Source organism: Ursus maritimus, unplaced genomic scaffold, assembly GCF_017311325.1.
Source record: "Ursus maritimus isolate PB19 unplaced genomic scaffold, ASM1731132v1 scaffold_27, whole genome shotgun sequence".
Classification (NCBI taxonomy): domain Eukaryota; kingdom Metazoa; phylum Chordata; class Mammalia; order Carnivora; family Ursidae; genus Ursus; species Ursus maritimus.
Window position 1 is genome coordinate 3,594,977 of NW_024425230.1, and position 26,383 is coordinate 3,621,359.

The 26,383-nt window shown below is 35.1% G+C and overlaps 1 protein-coding gene across 3 annotated transcripts in view; it reads left to right on the forward strand.

Annotated features, from left to right (window-relative positions):
- Positions 1-26,383, forward strand: part of UBE3A (ubiquitin protein ligase E3A) — a 95,991-nt gene that overhangs the window by 32,952 nt on the left and 36,656 nt on the right. For all 3 annotated transcript variants that reach the window (XM_040642657.1, XM_040642658.1, XM_040642659.1), the window contains one exon: positions 24,414-24,721. In XM_040642657.1, the coding sequence (XP_040498591.1) occupies positions 24,414-24,721 (308 nt within the window). The remainder of the gene's footprint in view (positions 1-24,413; positions 24,722-26,383) is intronic.

Consider the following 26,383-nt stretch of genomic DNA (forward strand, 5'->3'; position numbering starts at 1 on the left):
TTTATTTTGTTTAGGTGGGCATTGTTTTAAATACAAGGAATTAGAAGAATAATAGTGGATTTAATGGGTTTTAGTTGTCTGTGAAATAGTTCACAGAAAAGGGATACAAGATTTTCTTTTGGGTTAAGCCAGGCTTTAGTGAAAGCTAAGAGGTTGGGGAACCACTATATAAAGCAGTTGAAGATTAGGGACAGCCTGTATTATAAATGGTTTTCTAGAGATCTTAGAGTTAGATTAGTGGGACAGATCAATAGTAAAGAATAGAAAAGGGTAGGTAAAGCTTGGTACTTTGTAGTAAAAATCAAGGATGGCAAGAATGTGAGGCATGATAGGATATTTTTCACAAGATTCCAGATGAAGCTCTGGTATTAAGTTCTGGTTGAATTCAGCAAGCTTACACTGTTTAACTTGACCATGTTAAGGTAAAATAGCAGGATATTAGACCTACCACGATGTCTCGATAATGGTGTGTAAGGTTGCAGACATAATCGAGGTAATATAGGTCTAATTCTTCCTTTCTGCACCCATTTCTCAAATTCCTATACCTGTGGAAACCATACTAGGCAGTAGTTTAGTAAGGTGAATAGGTCAACATTTGTTCTGCCATAATTTTGTGAGTCTTGATTTACAGAATAGATAATGAAGGATTCTTGGTTTTACCTAAGAATTAGCTAGGGTCTTTGATTAATGGCAGCATCTTACATTTATTGAAGTATGATTTTTGGGGCACTTGCAGACACATTTGCATTTGGCATCTTTTAACTAGGAAATGTCTTGGGTGCATTTTAAATGATAATTATATAAAATTAAAATTAGAGCATATACCTGTTTGTTTTTAAGAATTCTTAATGTTGTCTATTCTCTAGGGTGCAGAAGAACATAGTAAAAATTTTTAACATTTGGGGTACCTGGGTGGCTTAGTTGTTTAAGCAACTGCTTTCAGCTCAGGTCATGATCCTGGAGTCTCAGGATCCAGTCTCAGGCTGGATCATCTCATCAGGCTGCCTGCTCAGCGGGGAGTCTGCTTCTCCCTCTGACCCTCCCCCCTCTCATACTCTCTCTCTCTCTCATTCCTCTCTCAAATAAATAATATCTTTAAAAAAAAAAAATTAACATTTGCATGCCATTCTGTAGTTTAGCCTAGAAATACAACTAACACAATAACCCAGATCTTTTTATCCATTTGTATGTATATATTCTCTCTGTATTTTGTTTAAACTTACATCTTGTGGTTTCTTTTCGCACATAATAACTTAGACTCTTTAATTTTTTAAATTATTTTATTTTGTTTTTTTTTTTAAGATTTTATTTATTCATTTGAGAGAGAGAGAGAAACAGAGCACAAGCCAGGGGAGAGGCAGAGGGAGAAGTAGACTCCCTGCTGAGCTGCGATTCCCGACATGGGGCTCAATCTCAGGACCTGGAGATGATGACCTGAGCCGAAGGCAGATGCTTAACCATCTGTGCCACCCAGGTGCCCCTTAAATGATTTTAAAGCAATTTCTAGTAACTTCAGATTTCTCATCTTTTGGTATTTACTCTCCACCTCTATCCTTAATGCTTAGATTGTTTTCAGGTGTATAACAAGACAGTAAATGGAACAAGTGATTTATGGTTCAGTATATATTTAAGGCTGTTTAAATAAATACTTAGTTTTCTCTAAATGTTTGTATGACCTAAGACCCAAGTCTCAGGCCTATCATTATCTGTTCTCTCTAGGTAAGAGCTTTATCAGCTCTCATATTTCTGTCTCCAACTCTGACTTACCCTCTGAATTGTAGACTCATAGATCCAATAATTGAATGTCTGATTCTCAAACTTAATGAGTCCAAAATAGCTCTTGATTTTCATCCTCTCAAATATGCTTGTCTTTTTGCCATCTCAGTTGGTAGCAGCTCTTTTTTTTTTCTTCCAGTTTATCCAAAACTTTAGAAGCATCTTTGTCTCTATTTGTCTCACTCAGATTATCAGCAAATCATGTTGGCTCCACCTTTAAAATATCATAATTCATCACTTGTCTTTTTACACTATTTCCACTATTATCACTCTGATTAAAGCCATAATCTTTTGCCGAAAGAATGAAATTGTTTCCCAGTAGTCTTGCTGCTTCCATCATTGTCCCTTTCAGTGTATTTCTACGTAGCAGCCAGAGTGATTTTTTTAAAAGATTTATTTATTTTAGAGAAAGAATGAGAGCAGATGGGGGAGAGGCAGAGGAGAGAGAATCTGAAGTAGACTCCATGCTGAGTATGGGAGCCAGACTCAGGGCTCGATCCCACAACCCTGAGATCATGACCTGAGCCAAAACCAAGAGTTGAATACTTAACCGACTGCACTACCTGGTCAGTCCTCCCCAGAGTGATCTTTTTAAATCAAAGTTAAACCATGTTGTTTATGCTCAAAATCTTTCAAGGCCTTCCTATCTTAGAGTAAAATCTGAGGATCTGCAAGGCCCTGTATGAGCTCCCTTGCATTTGTGTGGCCATTTTGTTTCTCTTGCTCATATTTGCACTGGCTCTATGGTCTTGCCCTGACGTTTTGATGTTCTTAAGACTCGTGCCTATTGTTTGTGACACTTCTCTGATATCTACATGGCTTCCTTTTAGTTGCCTCAGAGCTCTCTGCTCAAATGATGCCTTATTAGAGAAGCCTTCATTGACCAACTTCATCAAAGAATGGTCATGTCCTGTGTTGTCTATTACCCTTACCCTGTTAGATTTATCATCATGGGATTTAATGTCACTTGACTTGTTGCATATTGATTTCTTTGTTGCGTATTGATTTCTTTCTTGTCTGGTTCATTTAATTCTAGAGTGGAAGCCTAATGAGAGTGCCTGGTCTACAATAGGTAGTAAATACTTAATATATGAAAAAGTGAAATTACTAAATTAATGCAAAATGTTTATTTCTGCCTTTTTAATTCCCTTACAGAAATGTAGGAAGAATTTTCTGGCACCAGTTTATGTGTAAATAAGTGATAAATATGTACACAGCCCATAGAACTTGTGTAGTAGGACCTAACATCTTGAACACTTAACATTATGACAAGCCATTATGCTCAGTATTCTACGTGCATTCTGTCATTTGATAGGAAAGGTGAGCCTTCTTTAAAAACAAACAATAACTAAAATATTTTATTAATTTCTTTAGGTATATAAAGTTTAATTTCTTAAGTTTGCATTTTATTTATTTATTGACATGTAGTTGACAGTCATTAAATTCAGGGTTACATTAAATTCAGGTATAGAGCATAGTTATTCAACAACTTTCTACATTATACCATGCTCACCACAAGTGTAGCTACTACCATTTGTCACCATACGGTGCTATTACAATACCATTGACTATATTGCCTGTGCTGTATCTTTCATCCCTGTGACTTCTTCACTCCATAACTGAAATCCTGTACCTCCCACTCCCCTTTACCCATTTTGCTCGTCCTACTACCCTGCCCATCTCTTCTCCCCCAGCAGCCACCAGTTTGTTCTCTGTATTTATGGGTTTTTTTTCTGCTTTTTTGTTGGTTTTTGTGTGGTTTTTCATTTTGTTTGGTTTGGGTTTTTTTTTTTAAGATTATATATGCAAGTGAAATCATATGGCCTTTGTCTTTCTCTGATTACTTCACTTAGAATAGTGCCCTCTAGGTCCCTCAATGTTGTCTTAAGTGGCAAGATAATGTTGCTTTTAAAGCTAAGCCTATGGAGATACAGCTTGTATCCTCTGAGACCGCAGGGAACTGGTACAATTTCTTCCTTAAATTTTTGGTAAAATTCACCAGTGAACCAATCTGGTTCTGGCACTTTCTGTTTTGGAAAGGTACTTACTTATTCAGTTTTCATATCAGATATAGGCCTATCAGTTTGTTTCTTTTTGTGAGTTTTGGCAGATTGTGTCTTTCAAGGAATTGGTTCATTACATCTGGGTTATCAAATTTGTGGGCATAGAGTTATTCATAGTATATCTTTTTTATCCTTTTAATGTTTGTGGGATCTGTTGTGATGACCCTGTTTCATTTGTGATACTAGTAATTTGTGTCCTCTTTTTTTTTTTTTTTCTTAGTTGGCCTGGCTAGAGGAGTATTGATTTTATTAATCTTTTCAAAGAATCAGCTTTTGATGTTGATTTTTCTCTGTTGGTTTCCATTTTTCAATTTCATGGACTTGTGTTATAATGTTATTTCTTTTCTTTTGCTTACTTTGGATTTAATTTGTTCTTTTTCTGGTTTATTAAGGTGGGTGTGTAGATTAATTTTTTTCTTTGTTTCTAATATATGCATTCAAAGTACAAATTTCCCTCTAAGCACTGTTTTCACTGCATCCCACAAATTTTGGTAAATTGTGTTTTCATTTTTATTTAGTTCAGAAGAGTTTTTAGTGTATCTTGGGATTTCTTTGTTGACTTAATTTCCAAGTATTTTGAGATTTTTCAGTTATGTTTCTGTTACTGATTCTCGTTTAATTTTATTGTAGTCTGAGAGTAGACTTTGCATGATTTCTATTCTTTAACATTTGTTAAGGTATATTTTGTGGCCCAGAATGTGATATATCTTGATGCATGTTCCATGTGAGCTTGAAAAGAACGTGTAATCTGCTACTGTTGGATGAAGTAGTCCAGAGATGTCCATTATACCTAGTTGATTGATGGTGCTGTTGAGTTCAACTATGTCTTTACTATTTTCTGCCTGCTAGATCTGTCCATCTCTGATAGAGGGCTGTTGAAGTCTGCAACTACGATAGTGGGTTGATCTGTTTTTTTCTTGTAGTTCCATCAGTTTTTATGTAGTTTGATGCTCTTTTGTTAGGTACGTACACATTAAGGATTGTTTTGTCTTCTTGGAGAATTGATCTATTTATCATTATGTTGTGCCACTCTTTAACGGTGATGATTTACATTGCTTTGAAGTCAGTTCTGTCTGAAATTAGTATAGCTACTCTAGCATGATAATTTTAGCATGATAATTTTTCTCTCTCTTTTTAAACTGTATCTTTATGTTTCAAGTGTAAATAGTATATAGTTGGGGTCTTATTTTTTGATCCATTCTGGCAATCTGTGTCTTTCAATTGATGCATTTAGACCACTAATGTTTAAAGTGATTATTGGGGTGCCTAGGTGGCTCAGTTAGTTAAGGGTCCAACTCTTGATTTCAGCTTGGATCATATTCTTAGGGTCCTAGGTTTGAGCTAGGGTCCTAGGTCTGCCCTCAGCATGAAGTCTGCTTGTCCTTCTTTCTCTGCTTCTCCCCCACTTTCTTTGTGTCTCTCCCAAATAAATAAACCAAAAAATAAATAAAATCTTTTAAAAAATTTTAAAAAATAAAGTGATTATTGATATAGTTGGATTAATACCTAACATTTTTGTTACTGTTTTCTATTTATTGCCCTTGTTCTTTTTCCTGTTTTTGTCTTCTACTCTCGTCCTTTTGTGGTTTTACGTAAGCATATTATATTGTTCCATTTTGTCTCCTTTGTAAGTAGAGTTACCCTTCATTTTTACTTTAATTTTTGGGGTTGTCCTAGTGTTTCTGTATCTTTTTTGTTGTTGTTGCTGTTAAGACTTATTTATATATTTTAGAGAGAGAGAGAGAGACTATGAACAAGCACACAAGCAGGGAGGGGCCGAGGGAGAGAACTCAGGCAGGCTCCCTGATGAGCTTGAGATCATGACCTGAGCGAAAATCAAGAGTTGGCCGCTTAACCGACTGAGCTACCCAGAGTTTTTTCTATCTTAACCTTGTCTACTTTTAAATAACACTATATTATAAAGGGAGTGTGAGTAACTTATAATTATATACACATATAATTATATATATAATATGTATATATGTTATATATAATATATGTAATTATATAAAGCTTATATAATTGTATGAGTTTATATAATTATATGTTATATATAACCTATAAGTTTTGTAAATAATAACAAAATAATCTTAATTTTTTCTTTGATTATTTCTAGTTTGAAAATGATAAGCCTGAGATTAGGTTTTTGGTTTGGGTATATTTTTTTTTGTGGGTTTTGGTGTGGGTTTTTTTGTTTCTGTTTTTTTGTTTTGGGGAGTTTTGTTTCGTTTTGTTTTTGTTTGTTTTTTTACATTTATCCTTCTTGGTGTTTTCTGAGTTTCCTGGCTCTGTGGTTTGGTGTCTGAGATTAATTAAAAAGGAGGCATTCTCAGTCTTTATTGTTTCAGATATTTCTTCCCATTCTGTCTTACTTTCTTCTGATATTCCCATTATGTGTAGGTTCTGCTTTTGTAGTTTTCCCACAGTCCTCGCATACTCTGTTTTTGTCAGTCTTTTTTTCTCTTTGCTTTTCAGTTGTCGAAGTTTCTTTTGACATCTGCAAGTTCAGAGTTTCTTTCTTCAGTTTCTTGTTCATTATTAAGCTCATCAAAGATTTCTGTTACAGTGTTTTTGAACTCTGGCTTTTTTTGTTTGGGTCTCTGGTTTTTCTCTGCTTATAATGCTCAGCTGTTCTTTCATGCCATCTGCTTTATCCATTAGAGCCCCTACATGTTAATCGTAGTCGTTTTAAATTTTTTGTGTGATAATTCCAGTATCCCTGCTGTATTTAGTTCTTATGCTTGCTGTCTTTTCAGACTGTTTTTTTTGCCTTTAGTATGCCTCATAATTTTTCTTGATAGCTGGGTATGATTTCCCAGGTAAAAGGACTTGCCATAAATAGGCCTTTAGTAATATTTCTTGTTTTTTTTTCCTCCCCTCTTAATTGGAACAGGATGACTAGAGTGGGCTGGAGTTGGATGTTTCTCTTACACAGGTCCATTAGGCTCTGAGAATACCTGGCAGATTAGGCTTGGGTTAAGTAGTTTCTTCTGAGGCCAACCCTTATTAAGAATAAAGTGCTCTGGTGTATCTTACAATGGTTCCTTTTTCGCTCCCCTGCTAGAAGCGTGAGGGGATTTTTCTCCAACGTTTGCTTTGAGAACGTGATCACGCTTCTTGACGTAAATATCACAAGATTGTGGGGGCTCTGCTAGGACTAGGTCCCCCTGGAGTTTTTAACGATTAGACTTTTCTGTGCTGAACCTCCAGGAATTTGTGCATGGAGTTTAGGTTTTCCTATCCCATCACAGGTTCTTCTGGCAATTTCCTGCTCTCTGGTTCAGTAAGCCATGGCTCCCTATATTTGCCTTTCTGTCCAGTCTTTGGGGCAGCAGTTTGTTCTGTAGTCCTCTCTCTTTCAGTAGAGGAAGAGTTGTTAATTTTTTAGTGTGTTCAGCGTTTTACTTGTTATTAGTTTGGAGTAGCAGCTTCCTAGCTCTTCTATATGGAGCTGAGAAATGAGAAATTGAGATACAGCTTGGTTGCTTTTATTTTCTATATGGAATGGGAGAAGATGTTTCTGTATGACTTTCAGTTGAGGTATACTTAATGTGTATAATGGCATTTATGGATTAAATAACATCTTAAAGTACATTCTGAAGTAAGATACAAACTCTTTAATCAAATAGAGATCCTTTTTCAAGATCCTCTCCTGTAGGTTCTGATATCATGTTCTTTCCTTTGCGTATTCTTTTTATACTTCTCAAATACCTATGAAACTGGGAGTTTTTTTTTTTAATACATACTTTTATTTATTTTTGTTCCATTTTGTTTTAAATTCCAGTATAATTAACATACAGTGTTAGGTCAGTTTCAGATGCAGTATAGTGATTCAACAGTTCTCTGCATTACTCAGTGCTCATCACAGTAAGTATATACTCATAATCCCCTTTACCTATTTCATCTCTCCCCTACCCTTGGTTACCATCCCTCTGGTAGCTATCAGTTTGGTCTCTGTAGTTAAGAGTCTGTTTTTTGGGTTGTCTCTTTGTTTTGTTTTGTTTTTTTAATTCTGTGTATGAGTGAAATCATATAGTATTTGTTTCTCTCTGACTGATTTATTGCACTTAGCATTTTACCCTTTCGTTCCTTCCATGTTGTTGCAAATGGCAAGATTTCATTCTTTTTTTATGGCTGAGTGATACTCCATTGTGTGTGTGTGTGCGTGTGTGCGCGCATGTGTGTTTAGATACTAGATGTATATTACACACACCACATCTTTATCCATTCATCTGTTGATGGATGCTTGAATTGCTTCCATATCTTGGCTATTGTAAATAATGCTTTAGTGAACATAGGGTGAAAATATCTTTTTGAATTAATGTTTTCATAGGGTAAATACCCAGTAGTGGAATTACTGGATCATATGTTAATTCTATTTTAAATTTTCTGAGGAAACTCCATACTGTTTTCCACAAGTGGTTGCACAGTTTGCATTCCAACCAACAGTGCACGAGGGTTCCTTTTTCTGAAACCTGGGGTGTTATGGTTAAATACTAGAAAAAGGTAGGGTTAATTGACACTGTTATCTAGATTATATCAGAAGAGAAATTGAAGGATCTTTATTAAAGTTTCATACTTTGCTAGGTTCTGAGAATATAACTGTAAAGAAGTTATTTGGTTATGTGTCTCAGGGAGCTTACCGTTTAAATAATAGGCAGTTATAATGAGGTGTACTGAGAGTAGGTACAGATTGCTGTGGGAGCAGAGAAAGGCTATGTAATCATCTTGGAAATTATATCTAAGCTGAGTCTTTGAGGATGATTTGGTATAAATAAGGATCATAGTATTCTAGACAAGAAGAAAACTTTTCTGAGACCTAGAGCCAGTGAAGACAGCAAGAATAACTCCTTTGAACTGTAGGAAGTTCGGTATTGCTGGAATGTAGATTTAGGAGATGAGGGGAGATTTGCTAAAAAATGTAGCTGGAAGTAGAAAGTCTAGATCAGATAGTGAAAGGCCTTGACACTACTGAAAAGTCCTGGGTTTTCTCCTGATAGACATAAGAGGTAATGAAAAGTGTTAGCCATAGAAGTGGCCTGAATCATAGTCTGTTTACCAACATCATATAAGCTTATATATACATTCTCTTTTATCTTTTTGTTTTTGTTTTTTTTTTTGAGGGGGGCAAGAGTCAGAAGGAGAGAGAATCTTAAGCAGGCTCCATGCACAGTGTGGAGCCTGCAGGCTGGATCTCACAACCCTGAGATCATGACCTGAGCTGAGATCAAGAGTCAGACACTTAACCGACTGAGCCACCCAGGCACCCCTATACATTCTCTTTTAAATAGAAGGTATCATGCTTCTTGTTCATGGTAGAGATGGATGAGTAGATGAACTGCCTCTGGCTGAGTCTTCTCAGGAAGTAGAATGAGCAAAACCTGGTTATTTTTGTTGAGGTATTCTAATAAAAGGGTTGTTAGAATCAATGTGAATTATGCATTTTATTCATTATATCTTATGTGTCCCTAAAAAGGTTTTAAGAAACATTAATAGGAATGGTGTACTTTTATTACATAGAACTTGTTACCTGTAAATGGGATTCAAAGCTAAAAGAGGTCAATGAAAAGAAAAAAATGCTATTCCCCCTAAATTACTTAAAAGCAGGACTTTCTGATTTACTAGGTCCTTTATTGCCTTCTCCATTCTCCTTCCTGGGATAATTGTAAGTATTAAAAGACACAACATAACAAAAACCATTCACTGTAGGTTAATGAATGTTCATTGTTTTTGTTATTTGTTTGTAGCACTACCTTCTATCCAGTTGCCCATGACAGAAACCTAGGCATTTAGGCCCTACAAACTACATCTTTTGAATATTTCTTGCATTAGTTTCCTTCTATTCATTCCCGATACTAACTGCTTTCTTTCCCTGGTCTTTTACAGTAGTCAACACCTAACTGGATTGCCTGCCTCCACTTTTGCCAGCTTTGATCCCAGTTTACAAAATGTAGTTAATCATAAAGGCAGATTTGACTTAGTCACTGACTTTCTTAAACCCTTTAGTGACTTGTATTGCAGGTGTTCTTAATTTAGTGGTTTATGAAGGGTATATGAATCTTGTGAAAGTTTTTGCAAGCTGGAGTACATGTTCATTTTTATGGGGAGAAAGTCGCCTTTATTAGAATACTCCTCTGCTGGCTGAAATCAGAATTCCTTATTTCTTAGAAAGTCTCATAATCTGACTCCTCCCTGCCACTTCATATTTTTGAGTCCTTTTTTGAACTTTATACTGTTGATCTTAAGTTGTCATAAGAGGTTCTCAGCCTTTGTGCCTTTACTTCCTCATTTCCTTCCTACGAGAAACATTATTTTTTTGTGTTATCAGCTGCTAGTCATCCTTTGTGACTTATCTTGGCTAAGTTCCCTTTCTTTAAATTGCCATACCTCTGTATTTCCTATGATATTAAAATCATCTGGCTTTCACCTCCTTAAAATAGTAAGTTTCTTGAAGAAAGAGCCCATATGAAGATAGTCAGAGGCCCTTTAATAGTACTAGATTCTCAAGCAGAGATTGAACTGTGCTGAAGGAGGCATTGGAAGTCACCAGGTTTTACCTTGAAAGAAGATGAAACTACCCAAAGGGAGTTTAAAAGAGAAAGTGTCTAATGACTGGTCCCTGGGGATCCAGATTAGGAAGGGAAGGCTCTGAAGAACAACCAGAGAGAAAGGAGGAAATCAGGAAATGGTATCCTGAAAGCCCACAGTAAATTTCCAGAAGGTCTGCATTTCTCAGCAAAGTTAAACAAAATAAGGAGTGAAAAGTGATGACTCGGCAAGAATAGTTTCTACATCACTAGGTGCAGTGAGCCTTGACCTGTTTGTTTCCCACACGCTGGCATTCTTGTTCTCCACTGATGCTTCTGGACTATTGTTCTCTCAGCGAGAAAATTCCTGCTCCTTTGAAGCTATTCCTTCTGGGTATGTCATCCTCTGTCTTTATTCTTCAGTGATCTCCCAGTCACTTCTCAGGCTTTGAGGAACTCATACTTTTCCACTCTACACCAGATCCATGAAGTCTTTGTTTATGTGCTTAACTTCCAACTCCCTAGCATTGAAATTCCCAACCATTTTATCTTTAATAATCTTCACCTCTGCTTTGCTGCGCCTTCTCATTCCCTTGGGCATTCTAATGTTTATTGTTTAATGTTAATTAAAACACCCACCTCAGGTTGTAGTGTTTGTATGCTTTCTTTGCTTTCTCTCATCTCATCTGTTTTTCCTTGTCTTTGAGAGGTATCCTGTGGCCCCTCTACTGTCTTCCAGTCTAAACCCTCTGGTTCTTCTACTTCCTGACATGGAGTTTCAGACCCAGGAGATGGAATAGATCATATTCCATATTTTCCCTTTTCACTCAGTTGATTGTTCTCTTTGCTATACAGAAGTTAAGTTCACTATAGTCCTGTTTGTCTATTTTTGCTTTTCTTGTGTGTGCCTTTGGTGTTATATTGAAGAATGACTGCCAAATCCAATGTTGTGAAGCTGTTTCCCTGTGTTTATTTTGGGAATTTTATGTCAGGTTTTATGTTTCGCTCTTTAATCCATTTTGAGTTAACCTTTTTTTAATGTAGTGTAAGATGTAAGGGTCCAACTTCATTCTTTTGCATATGGATATACAGTTTTTGCAGTACCATTTGTGGGAGAGACTCTCCTTTCCCCATTGTGTAGCCTTGGCACCTGTGACAAAGCTCATTTGACAATAGATGTAAGGGTTTATTTCTTGGTTCTCTGATGTGTTCCATTGGTCTGTGTGTCTTTATGCCAGTACCATACTGTTCTGATTCCTGTAGCTTTGTAAGATGTTTTGAAATCAGGAAGTATGAGGGGTGCGTGGGTGGCTCAGTCGTTAAGCGTCTGCCTTTGGCTCAGGGCGTGATCCCGGTGTTCTGGGATCGAGCCCCACATCAGGCTCCTCGACTGGAAGCCTGCTTCTTCCTCTCCTACTCCCCCTGCTTGTGTTCCCTCTCTCGCTGGCTGTCTCTATCTCTGTCAAATGAATAAATAAAATCTAAAAAAAAAAAAACACCGAAATCAGGAAATATGAGACTGGCTTTGTTTTTCTTTCTCCAGATTGTTTTTGATGTTTGGGTTTCCACTGAGATTCCATATCCAGGAATTTTAGATTTTTTTTTTTTTAATTAAAAAATGCCATTGAGATTTCAGTAGGACTTGAATGTGTAGATTGCTTTGGGTAGTATGGACATTTTAACAATATCAAGTCTTACAGTCCAGGAACACAGGATCTTTGCATTTATGTCTTTAGTTTCTTTCAGCAGTATTTTGTAGTTTCATTATTAGTTATTACCGTTAGTCTCTTAACCATGGCTAATTTATAAATTAAATTTTATCATAAGTATGTATTTATAGGAAAAAAACAATATATATAGGGTTTGGCACTGTTGTGTTTCAGGCATTCATTAGAGGCCTTTGAATGTATCTCCCATGGGAAAAAGGGGGGACTTTTATACAAGTCTTCCACCTCCTGGGTTAAGTTTATTAGTAAAGTGTTTTATTCTCTTTGATGCTGTTGTAAATCAGAATATTTTAAAAATTTCCTTTTGTTCATTGTTCATAGAAAACTGGTTTTTGCATTGGCTGACTTTTGTATCCTACAACTTTACTAAATTTGTTTTATTAGTTCTGATAGTGTTTTTGTGGGGTTTTGGAGTTTTCTAGATATAAGATCATGTCATCTGCAAACAGAGATAATTTTGTTTCTTCCTTTCCAATTTAGATGCTTTTATTTCTTTTTCTTGCCTGATTTCTCTGGTTAGGATTTCCAGTACTGTTTTAAAAAGAAATGGTAAGAGCGGGAATCCTTGCATAGTTCCTGATTTTAGAAGGAAAGCTTTCAGTTTTACACATTAGGTATAATCTTAGCTTTTCATATATGGCCTTTGTTATGTTGAGTTAATTTTATTTGTCTAGTTTGTCGAGTGTTTTTATTATGAAAGGATGTTGATTTTTGTCAGATGCTTTTTCTGTGTCAGTTGAGGTGATGATGTTATTTTTGTCCTTCATTGTGGTAATTGAGTGTGTTAGATTGATAGATTTTTGTATGATGAAGCATTCTTACATTCCAGGAATAAATCCCACTTGGTAATGATATAACTCTTTTAATGTATTGTTGATTTCTACTTGACTAGTATTTTATTGAGGATTTTTGCATTAGTAGTCAGGGTATTGGCCTGTATTTTTCTTTTCTTTGTCTCATTTCGGTATCAGGGTAATGCTGGCCTCATGGAATGAGTTTGGAGGTGTTTTCTTCAGTTTTTTGCAGGAATTGAAGAGGGATTCTTATTAATTCTTTGGTAGAATTCTCCATAGAAACTATCTGGTTCTGTGTTTTTCTTTGTTGGGAGGCTTTGGGTTACTGATTCAATCTTTTTAATAGTTAGAGGTTGCCTCAGGTTTTTTATTTCCTCGTGATTCTGTTCTGTTAGATTATATGTTTCTAGAAATATATTCGTTTTTTCTAGGTTATCCAGTTTGTTGGCATATATCGTCGGCAGTAGTCTCTTAGGTCCTTTTTATTCTTGTGGCATCAGTGTAGATATTCCCCATTATTGAAAGTTGGGTATGGAAATGTCCTATTACTGTGTTACTATTTATTTCTCTCTTTAGTTTTTTGTCATTGTTTAACATATCTGGGTGCTCTTCTGTTAGGGGCACATATATTTATAATTGTAATATATTTCTGATGACTTAACCCTTTTATTATTATATAATGTGTTACTTGTTTCTTACAGTTTTTGACTTGAAAGTCTTTTTTTCTATGTGTGTGTGTGTGTGTGTGTGTGTGTCTCATATATGTATTTGGTATATATGTGTGAGACCATTCCTTCTCTTCTTTGGTGATTATTTGCATAGGATCTCTTTCTCAATCCTTTCATTTTTCCGTCTGTATATCCTTTATCTAATGTGAGTCTCTTACAGGTAGCATATAGCTGTTTCTTTTCTTTTTGTAAATCCATTCAGCTACTCTGTGTCTTTTGACTAGGGAGTTCAATCCACTTACATTTAAAGTAATTACTGATGGGGAAGATTAATTATTGCTATTTTTTTTGTTTTTTATATATCTTGTATTTGTTTTTTTCTTCCTGCCTGTGAGGTCTTCCTTTGTGTTTCATTGATATTTTTTGTGGTGACATGCTTTGATTCCTGTCTCACTTAATTTTGTGTATTTTATATAAGCATTTTCTTTCCATTTACCATGAAGATTACACAAGACATCTTACAGTTGTAATCTGTTTAAAACTGAGAGCAATTTTAGTTGCATACAAAAACTCTACTCCTTTACATCTCTCCCCCCTTTTGTTATTGATGACACAAATTACATCTTTTTATGTTTTGTGTCATTCACCATATATTTATAGTTCTAAAAAATGTTTTCATCTTTCAGATCTACCTGAATTTATTTACTCACCACCATTACAGTATTACAGGATTCTGTATTTGTCTATATATTTACATTTACCAAACATCTTTACACTTTTGCATGATTTTGTATTGTTTACAGTCCTTTTTTTTTTTAAGTTGAAGAACTTCCTTTTGCATTTTTTGTAAGGTGGGTCTAGTAGTGATAAACTGTCAGCTTTTTGTTTATACTTGGAGGTCCTTATTTCTTCTTCATTTTTGAAGGTCAGTTTTGCCAGATATAGTACTTTTGGTTGGTAGTTATTTTTTTCAGCACTCTGCATATATTGTCCCACTTCTTTCTGATCTCTGTGCAAGGTTTCTGCTGAGAAATCTGCTGATAGTCTAATGCTAGCTGCCTTATACCTGACTAGCCATTTTTCTTTTGCTGCTTTCAAGATTCCCTCTGTCTTTGACTTTTGATAGTAATTATAGTGTGTTTTAGTATCCATCTGTTTGGGTTCATTATACTTGGAGCCCTTCAAACCTTTTAAAATTAGGTGTCCCATTTCCTTCCTCACATTTTGTGTTTGACCATTACTTTTTCAGGTGAGCTGTCTGCCACATTCTCTCCTCTAGGATTCTCCTAATGCATATATTGGTCAGCTTGGTGGTATCCTATAGGTGTCTTAGGCTTTCTTCGCTTTTCTCATTTTTTAAAATTTCCTCTGACTCAGTAATTTCAAGTGGCCTGCCTTTGAGTTTATTTTCTTCTGTTTGATTAAGTCTGCTGTTGATCGTCTCTTGAATTTTCAGTTCACTTATTTTATCCTTTGCCTCTAGAATTTTTGTTTGGTTCTTGTTTTCTGTTCTCTTTTTGTTGGTAGTCTTACTTTGTTCATGCATGGTGATTTCATCTAGTTGTCTCCTGTGTTCTCTTGTAGCAAATTGAATTTCCTTAAGGCAATTATGTTGCATTCTTGTCAGGTAATTCATAGATATCTTCATTTTTTTGTTTGGGTTTTTTGTCTTTTGTTTTGTTTTTGGTTTTTTGTTTTTTTTTTTTTTGAGAGGGAGAGAGAGAGCGCACAAGCAGGTGAGGGACAGAGGGAGAAGCAGACTCCCCACTGAGCAGGGAGCCCAATAGGGGCTGATCCCAGCACCCTGACCTGAGACAAAGGTATATGCTTAACCAGTTGAGCTGCCCAGGTGCCCCAGATCTCTGCTTCTTTAAGGTCATTTCTAGAGCTTTATTTTGTTCCTTTGATTGGAATTGGACTGTGATTTCCCTCTGTGTGTGTGTATGTTAATGTGCCTTTGAATTTTTTTGTGTGGATTTTGCTTTTAAAAAAACAGCCACCTCTAACAGTCTCAATGAACTGGCTTCATAGAGGGGCAGACCTTCATTGGAGATTTTTGGTATCTCTAAAACCTTTTATTAGAGTGTATCTTCTTTGGACTTATGCTTGTAGTTTCCCAATTGAAGTGGTTTGTTGATTTCTTTTTCAAGAGCTTATAGTGCTCCAAGTCAGGCCAGACAGAAACTAGTCCCCTTCCGCAGCTCCCTTCACCCCCCAAAAAACAGGAATGTTGGACATAATTGCAGTGGGTAAAGCTGCTGGTTGGGCTTTTCATCATGATAATTAACTGTGCCAGCTTGGGGAGGGATTGAAGCAGTTGAAATGAAACAGCTGTTCTTACACATTTCTGGCTGTTTTTGGCTTTGAGCTTGTGTTGGGTACTGCAACTTTCTAACTGGTAGTTCTAGAGGTCTCATAACGGGTTTTTAGACCATGTATAAGTTAGCGTTTCTGTGAGGGAATAAGTTCTGGGGCCTCTTTTTCCTCCGTTGCTGACATCGCTCCTTGGTTGGCTTTTTATCTTTGTTCAGATATTTCTCCAGTTTAGTTGGAGAAAATGCCAGAAGATTCATTTATCATCTATACAGAGCTAACTTTGATGTACAGTAACTAATCCTTAGTACAGGTTCAAAGATCTGTTTTAAGGATTTTCTCATTATAACACTGAAAGAACTCTACCTGTTTCCCAAATAGTATCTATAAAAGCTGTTATGTTTTCTGATCACTCCAAGGTTTACTCAGCTCCCTAAACCCCTAAAAAAGATTTTTTTAAGAGTGATCCAAATCTTTATAATGCAAAATAATCAGTTTTTGAACTCTTTATCACAGAATTCATAACATATTGCTGGTCAGTGGTAGATACTCAAGTATATAATTAACCAAGGAATAAATTTTCTGTTTTGATTCTATTTGAATCAGAAAAAAAGATCAAACACTGTATTTCATGATTATCACAGAGAGTTGATAGATGTACTACACTAATGCCAACAAATATTTTGTGTTTCTCTCCTTTTAGGATCTTATTGGAGGGAAGTAGATGGATGTAGTTTGTTTTTGTTCATTATAACTTCATTGTAAAATGTGACACTTTTTAAAAAACAAAAACAGGGTAAAGTTGAATAATTTTATATAAATATTTAGTTGTACAGTTTTACTTCATGTTTAACGTGTAACAGGCACTCTGGGCATTGAGATGATAAACCTCAATGAAGTAATGCTTAGGGATTATTATTATGTTAAACGTGTTTATTATAGTAAAAATACTGAATTATAATTACAATTTTTCCCTGAAAATTGTATCTTACTCTATAGTTAATGGCTTTTTGGTTGGATATGGTAGTAATGACTTCACAATAATAGATTCGGTCTTGAAATAGTCTAATATTTCATGTAATTCCATTGTAACAGACCCAACTTTAAACCTACCATAACTGTCACAGATGTTTTATGTCATCCATTTCTAAGAGGTGTAATATATCTAGGATGCCATTGTTCACTATCCAAAATTTTTATGTTAAATGCAACTTTGAGGGAGGGGGTGGAGTGCTTACAAAGGCAACATCCCGGAAGGAATAAAGAGATGTACTTTGGGAAACCACTGAGTAAGTGGTTACTAGCTTTATAGACATTATACAAGCCTTTTTCTCTGGCTTAACTTGTCACATCTTTATTTAACTTCATATTCAATTAAAGTCACTCTGCTTACATTGACATTTTTTTGATCTTTGCCTTTTTATCTCCTTTAATTATCCTGTACTTTATCTACCATTAGTTTTTAATGTTGCATGTTACAATTACGATTTCTTCTATTTTCTATCATTGTTTTTAATTCTGATTTCAATCTTCTTTGCTCATTATTCACTAACACATCTTCACTTTTTAGACAGTAGCAATTTTTGTGGCTTCATCTTCTTCGTTCCTGTATTCATTATTTATTTTCCAACTACCTGTTAAGTTTTAAGATCTTTTTTCAACTTTCATCTTCTATATTGTTGGCAGCCATTTCAGTGGTTCTAACACCAGTGGCTTGCCATTGATACAGGAATATTAAACATACTTTCCTAGTATTTGTCTCCTTGATGAGTAGTTAAGTTGCTATGCATAGTTACAGTCATAACTTTTATTTTTATCATTATTGTAGGTGGGGTTTTTTGTTTGTTTGTTAAATACTGGATTGATCAAAAACTAGAGTTAAAGTCAGAAAACACAGTAATAGTGCCATTGATGACATGTTGGTTTTCCTTTTTCAGCTACTGATGGCTAAAACCATTTCTTCTGCCCGTTAACCACTCTAAAAAGTTATAGTATGGTGACAGTATTTTCCCCCAGTGTTTTTTTTTTTTTTTTTTTTTTTTAAAGATTTTATTTATTTATTTGACAGAGAGAGACAACCAGCGAGAGAGGGAACACAAGCAGGGGGAGTGGGAGAGGAAGAAGCAGGCTTCTCAGTGGAGCAGGGAGCCTGATGTGGGGCTAGATCCCAGGACCCTGGGATCATGCCCTGAGCCGAAGGCAGATGCTCAATGACTGAGCCACCCAGGCGCCCCTCCCCCAGTGTTTTATTTTGAAAACTTAACAAACATGCAGCAAAGTTGATTTTTGCAATTGACACAATATGCTTATCATCTAGATTTTACTAACAATATTTACCTTGTTTTATCACATATCCTTTTGTCCATCATTCCATCTTTTTTTTTTCCTCGTGCATTGCAAATTGCAGACCTCAGTGCCCTTCCCCCTCAGGTGAAACTATTTTTTAAAGATTTCTGTCAATTTTTCTAGAGTAATTTTGGCCCATCACATGTAATTCATTTGTAGAACTGTCTCACTAATTGAGCCTTAGAAATAAAATAAATAGAAAGTGTTGTCTGTTTTAAATGCAGTTGTCTACTTTGAGAGCTTTCTCACTAGAAGATCTCACTTGCCCTCTATCATTATTGACTCAATAAGAAAAGTCCATGAAATGTAAGGAAATTATAGGAAGTAAGCCATATTTTTAACTTTTTGTAGAACTTCAATATTGTTTTCCATAGTGGCTGCACCAGTTTGCATTCCCACCAACAGTGCAAGAGGGGTTCCCCCTTCTCCACATCCTCACCAGTAGCTGTTGTTCTTTGTGGTGTTGATTTTAGCCATTCTGACACATGAGGTGTGATACCTTATTGTAGTTTTGATTTGTACTGCCCTGATGATGAGTGATATTGAGCATCTTTTCATGTGTCTTTTGGCCATTTGTATGTCTTCTTTGGGAAAATACCTATTCATGTCTTCTGCCCATTTTCAAATTGGATTTTTTGGGGGTGTTTTATAAGTTTTTTAGATATTTTGCATACTAACCCTTTATCAGATATGTCATTTGCAAATATCTTCTCCCATTCCATGGATTGCCTTTTAGTTTTGTTGATTGTTTCCTTTGTTGTGCAGATGTTTTTTATCTTGATGAAGTCCCAGTAGTTCATTTTTGCTTTTGTTTCCCTTGCCTCAGGAGGCATAACTAGAAAGAAGTTGCTATGACCAGTGTCAAAGAGGTTACTGTGTGCGTTCTTCTCTAGGATTTTTGTAGTTTCAGTTGTACTGCTAGGTATTTACTCAAAGAATACAAAAATACTAATTCAGAGGGATACATGCACCTCAATGTTTAAAGCAGCATTATCTACAAAAGCCAGATTATGAAAACAGCCTTAGTGTCCATCGACTGATGAATGGTTAAGGAAGGTGTGGTATATATACACAATGGAATATTGTTCAGCCATAAAAACAGAATAAAATCTTGCCGTTTGCAGCACCATGAATGGAGCTAGAGAGTATTACGCTAAGTGAAATAAGTTAGAGAAAGACAAATACCATATAATTTCACTCATATGTGGAATTTAAGAAACAAAACCAAGGAACATGAGGGGATAAAGAGCAAAAAAAACAAGAAACAGACTGTTAACTATAGAGAACAAACTGATGGTTACCAGAGAGGAGATGGCTGGGGAGATGGGTTAAATAGGTGATAGAGATTAAGGAATGTACTTGTGATGAGCACTGAATGTTGTGTGGAGGTGTTGAATCATATTGTACACCTGAAACTAATATACACTGTATGTTAACTAACTGGAATTTAAATAAAAACTTTTTTAAAAAGGAAGTAAGCCATAGCTCCTCTTCTTGTAGTTTTGATTATGAGTGGCAGATAAGGTGTCCCTAAAGGGATCTGGTTAAGGAAGGAATCTCTCTTCATTTCTTTCCTTTTTTCTATGTCATTTTATTCGTTTTCTTTTTTTTTTTTTTTCTCTTGTCCTCCTCCTTTTTCTTTCTTTCCCCTTTAATCATAGTTAGGGAAAAGTACACATTTTGCTGCATTGATTTGCTGAGGAGAAAGAGTGAGCAGGCCATGTGCTTAGATGGAAATGTCACTGGAGAGCAAAGAACAAGACTCTAAATTAAGAGTTGGGAAATTTTTTCTGTAAAGGGCCAGGTGGTATTTATTTTAGGATTTGCAAGCCGTACAGTCTCTTAAAACTACTCAACTCTGCTGTTGTAGTGTGAAAACAGGCATAAATAATAATTAAATTAATAATCTTATGTTTTAATAAGACTTTTAGTCACTGAAATTTGATTCCCATATAATTTCTGCACTTCACAAAATATTTTTTTTCTGACTTGTCAGACATTTAAAATTGTGAAAACCATTTTTATCTTGGGGGCTACAAAAACCAAGTGGCAGGCTAGATTTGGCCCACAAGCTAAGATTTGGTGACTTCTACTATATAGGGATTAACCCTGCACACCTTATTTATTTAAATGTCATTATTCATGTACACATTCCCAACATAGAGGCCTTTTATATGCTATAAAATAGGTGGGGATACAGAATTGTACAGATAATTCAGGTTATCATTGGTGTGAGTAAAGAAGAAAAATGTTTAATATGGTTGATTCCCCTGATAACATGGAGGTTCTGGCATGGCCTCCTTTCAGTCCTGTCTCATCTGTGTAGCTGCTATTTCTAGGTCTTGGGCAGAGAAGCAGACTAAATAGAGGGGCCTACTTTCCTCTGTCTGGTATTAAATCTCCCCTTAGTGGTATTAAAAACCCAAGTTTTGAGTTAAGCCTGGGCTCAAATCTCTTATTAGTTGTGTGACTTATTATGTAACTGCTCTGAGCATCAGCAGAATGATGGTTTATATACTCATAGACTTATGAGGATCTTAGTAATAATCATAAAGGTAATAGCAGCTAACACATGGTGCTTACTAGGTGCCAGGCAGTGTTCTAACTACTTTATATATATTAACTCATTTAATTCTCTCACAGCCATGATAATTGTTATGTATACCATCACTTTAATAATGAGGAATCTGAGACACAGAAATGTTAAGTAACTCATTCAAGGTCACATAGTTAAAAGTGGCAGAGCCAACATGTGAACCTTGGGAGTCTGGCTTCAGAGTGCAAGCTCTTAGCTGGTAGCGTTTATAACCTTTTAAAGTGGGAACATAACATATAGGTTCTCAAGAACTTAGAGATACATTAACTTTACAGAATATGGTGGTATCTCTTCCTCAAAAAACTTGGTGTACTTGTGAGATAGTAGATTCACATAAATACGAGATACAAATTTTGATTTTTCAGGGTTTTTGCTTTTTTTCAGTTACATATTATTTATGGGATTTTTTTCTATAGGAGTTTTTAGTACTATTGTTAAGAATTATTTTGAAATGAATCACTTTCTGTGCGACAATATAGTGGAAATAACTTAGACTCCAGAGCCAGAAGACCCCTAACTCTCGTTCTTGTCCTGATTCTGCATTTTCCTTCATATGATCTTGAGTACGTGATTTTACTCTTTCACTTCTCTTTTAGCTGTATGAACTGAAGATAATCCTCATCATGGGATTCAAATGAGATAACCTATGCCAGAGTGCCTAGTATGTTACCACTCATCAAACACTAGTGCAGTGTTTGCCTATTGCATAGACTACCCTAAACTTTAGAACTGAAAGATGGGAAAACTGAGGCTCAGAGAATTACTTGTTTAGGATCGTACAGGTTATTAGAGGCAGAAGGAGATGTCACTTAATGCAGATCTGCTAATTTCTCAGTCTTGTCCTATTTTTACTGTTCATACTCCTTTATGCATTACATACAGAAGCAGTATTTAATATGACTGGGTTTTGACAAAACATGACATTAAGAAAATAACTAGTGTTTAGTATTTTGAATTTTGATAATTATTAAAAAGTCATATGGACAATTTAATAAGCCTTGAGGCTATTCAGATCAAAATGTTAATACATTTTCTCCATATTTATTTATTTTTAATACACAAGTAGCATGTTTATTATAGAAAAAATAAATTAGAAGCAAAAACATGGAAGAATTTTTAAAAAATCCATTCAGTCACATCCGTTAGAGAAAATGTTAACACTTTGAAATAAAAGTGACCTCATCTTACAACTTTGTAACTGATTTTTTATCAATTAGTGATGAATGAGGAAGACTGTTCCTTGCCAGATTCATAGGTTGGTAATGTTCATTTATTCCAGTCTCTGAATGGTCATCAGTTCATTTAAGTAATCCCTATTGTTGGGCATGTCATTTTTTCCAGATTTCAATGTATTGTAGAAACAATGTATTTTTACAAAATTGTCCAATTATTTTCACTTGATCTCTGATTTGTATGATTCATTCTCCGTTAATTTTTAAGACTTTGATATATGTTCATAATTTTCCTACAGAGTAGAAATACATTCCATTTACATTTTCTTTAGGGAAAGCTACTGTATTTCAGGAGAGGGTGGTATTATTAATCTCCCATTCTTTAGTAAAGGATAGTAACATATGGTATAAATCTTCTGGATTCTATATTTCTTTTTCTTTACATGTTGTCACTTTAATACTTTGCACAGTGATATATCTGGAATAATCATCTTTAATTTTCAAAAGTTGAATTATTTGTAGCCACATGTAATAAAATAACTATTAAGTGATGCCTGTGCAGTTTTTAAGTGTGTTTTGTAGGGTTTTTTTTTTTTTCTTTGCATGCATGGATTTGCATGGAACATTTGAAAAATAGAAGCATCAAGGTAAATTGAATGTTTTTGAATTACAATTGACCCTTGAACAACATAGGTTTGAACTGTGTGGGTCCACTTACATGTGGGTTTTTTTAAATAGAAAAAATAAACTTAAGTACTGGTAAATCCAGTATAGTACTGTAAATATATTTTGTCTTCCTTAAGATTTTATAAATACTTCTCTTTTCTCTAACTTTAAGAATATAGTATATAATACATATAACATGAAATACGTGTTAATTGCCTTTTTATGTTATTGGTAAGGCTTCTGGTCAGTGGTAGACTATTTGTAGTTATAGGGGAATCTAAGGTTATACATGCAGATTTTCAACTGTGCAAGGGGGTGGCACCCCTAATGCCAACATTATTCAAGGGTTAATTGTGCTAGTTTTTGTCACTTACCTTGATAGTTTAGAGACAAAGTTCTATTTTTGAGCCAAAATTGGACTTAATATGTGCCTTATTTACTTATTTGCCTTCTTGTTCAGTTTCTCATGATTAACAAAATATATCTCACAATTAACAAGATGTGAACTTCATTGCCATTTAGTCTTACGTGTTAGTAAAATAATTGTAGGAACATTTTGAGAGGTAAATTTTTTTAATAGTTTTGATTCTTTGTAGTTTTTATTCCCATGCATGTGACTTTGAGACCAAAAGGAAAAACTATGAATTACGTTTCTTTGGATCCAGTAGACTACTTTCTTTAAATTCTGGCAATCTCACATCATCAGACAGTAGAAGCATAGATTTGAATAAACCGTGGATATAGCCCATCTTCTTGCTTGATGAAATAATCTCTTCAGTATCTTTGGAAGCTCTGCTGGACCAGCCAGTTAAGAACATGAATCTACATATTTTAGGTTCACAATGAACATAGTGAAATGTAAGATTTTGCCCTAAGGGAACTTGAATATTCCATGTTCTTAATGACATGGGGTTAATGAGCAAGTTCAGTGACATGTTTTGGGTTCAAGATTGTATGCTCAGAATCATTTTCTTGCAGTGTAACACAGCTTTGGATATTTCATTTATAACTTTATTTTTATTTATTTATTTATTTTTTTAAAGATTTTATTTATTTATTCGACAGAGATAGAGATAGCCAGCGAGAGAGGGAACACAAGCAGGGGGAGTGGGAGAGGAAGAAGCAGGCTCATAGCGGAGGAGCCTGATATGGGGCTCGATCCCATAACACCGGGATCACGCCCTGAGCCGAAGGCAGACGCTTAACCGCTGTGCCACCCAGGCGCCCCTATAACTTTATTTTTAAATCTCTCATATGGTAGGTAATTGGAGAAAAACTTTCTTTCCAGATAGAAGTTCCGTGTTAACTATAAATCAGGTATTAAAAACTATTAAAACAAAATAGCAATTACATAAAGGGAAGTTGGATTGATACTTTTAACTAGACTCTCATTTTCTTAATGTTAGTTTTTTAAAATGATAAAGTACTAAAACTCTTAGCCATAAAACTTGTGATTTTCATCTGTTGTGCTAAATAATTTAAGCATATATACCATCAAACGAGTTTTTTTTCTCCCTTTTTTTAAACCAAAAAAAACCATATTTTCATTGCTGTTCTTTTCATAGTATCTTAGGCAGTATTTTATCAAACATTCTACTAGTTAAAAGTTTTGTATAAACAGTGGGTCTCCATTTTCTGCACCTCATCTTAATATGCATTTATTACTTTATTGCTTGACTAACTTGCCTTAAGATATATTAAGCTTTTTACATGAGAGCTATACTAATCTTAATCACTGTGCTTATTGTTTGAATGTTTGCTACAGGAAGCGAGCAGCTGCAAAGCATCTAATAGAACGCTACTACCACCAGTTAACTGAGGGCTGTGGAAATGAGGCCTGCACGAATGAGTTTTGTGCTTCCTGTCCAACTTTTCTTCGTATGGATAACAATGCAGCAGCTATTAAAGCCCTCGAGCTTTATAAGATTAATGCAAAACTCTGTGATCCTCATCCCTCCAAGAAAGGAGCAAGCTCAGCTTACCTTGAAAACTCGAAAGGTGCCCCTAACAACTCCTGCTCTGACATAAAAATGAACAAGAAGGAAGGACAAGGAGCAAGAGATGATTTTAGAGGTAAGATGTTCAATTTTTAATTGAGAATTTTTGACTGAAAACCAGATTGGAGATTTATTAAAATGTGTGAGGTTTTTGTTTGTTTTGTCTAATTGTGTGACATTAGGACATGATAGTATAGTGTAGTGGTATTTATATATCGATTGATTGATTGATTGTGGTAAAGGACAAAACTAATAATTGAACTAATGATTTAACAACATTTTAGTTTTCTCATGGTCCCTAATTAGAAGCAGATTATATTCCAAAAGTTCCTTTTTTAATGGATTGATTGGAAGTTTTGAACATTTTCCACTAGGAAAAATGTATTAAGTGGTAATCTCCTAAACGAGACCACAAAATCTAATTAAATTATCAAGTAGCTGGACTTAATATGTGGAATGAGTTGTAGAACCTTAGTACTATGAGGTGAAGGAAGCAGAAAGAAGTGTTGTCAGTCTTTTCCATTTCTGAGGGCAAAGCAAAAATAAAAATTTTGTAGCTGTTACTTGAGAAATAATTTGATTTTTCTTTCTAATATGCTTCCCATATCCTGCTCAGATTCTTCTGGGCATTTGGCGCACTCATGCTGCCAAGAATCATCATCACCTACCAATGGCAGTCTTCACCTAAGCCCTTGTTTTCTAAATGATCCTGTATTCCAAAATTGTTTAATATATATATTTTTTAAAATCTTCAAATCCAAGCTTTCTTTTCCTCAGTGAAGATAATCAGTGTTAGTAACAAGGTAATTGAATTTCTGAATCACTGACAGGGCTCAGCCCTACCAAAGGTAATTCTATTTTAAAAGAGGAAGCTTTTTATAGTAGCATGATTTAAATGCAGATTTAATTTAATTGGTGACATAGAATTGTGTTTTATCTTTTACTCTAACCTCACAGTAAAGGTGTTTTCATAACTTGATAACAACTTTACACAGCTTCAAAATGTGTGGTTCCATTACATGATTTAGCTCACACGCTGTGGATAAAGTAGGTGAGTGTTGTCAGTATGTGTAATGGGGAAGTTCCATCGATTCCATTATGCACATTTCTCCAGCAGGTGTGCACCACAGAGTAACAGTTATTAAATGTAAAATGTGCTGGTGCAGTTGAATGCAGCCAGCTGTAGGGGATTATAGTACAGGGTGGATGGACACATCTTTTTGTCTATGTGCTTCATCATAGGTGCTTATTGAGTGGTTTTTCCCAGTGTTTCTTTCCTATTTTTGCTCAAGTCTGTGTAATTTAGCAGTTCCTTATACTTTCTTACAATATGCTACTCTCTCCTTCTGCTCCCTTTTTTCTGTAACTTTCTATTTACTGTAGTATTTTTCTACTAGGAATTACAAATGCATTAACTACACTAGTACTTTGGATTGTTAATTATATTTGTTGGTTCTTGTTACAAAATTCTGTATGTATTGGATAGTCTGCCCCAAACTGTTTTTGCATAAAAATTTTCTTAAGTGTAGAATTTTGTAGATGAAGTGTATTTTCAAGAATATACATACATTACAAAATACACAAGATATACCATACAGGAATGTCTCTTCATTTAACATTTTCTTAGTAGAACATCTCTTTTTCTTGATAAAACATTGTGAATGTTTTTATCTCTAATTATAATGTTCTTTAAACTAATTTATGTCTGAAAAACTCAGTTCAGCATTTTAAACAAAAT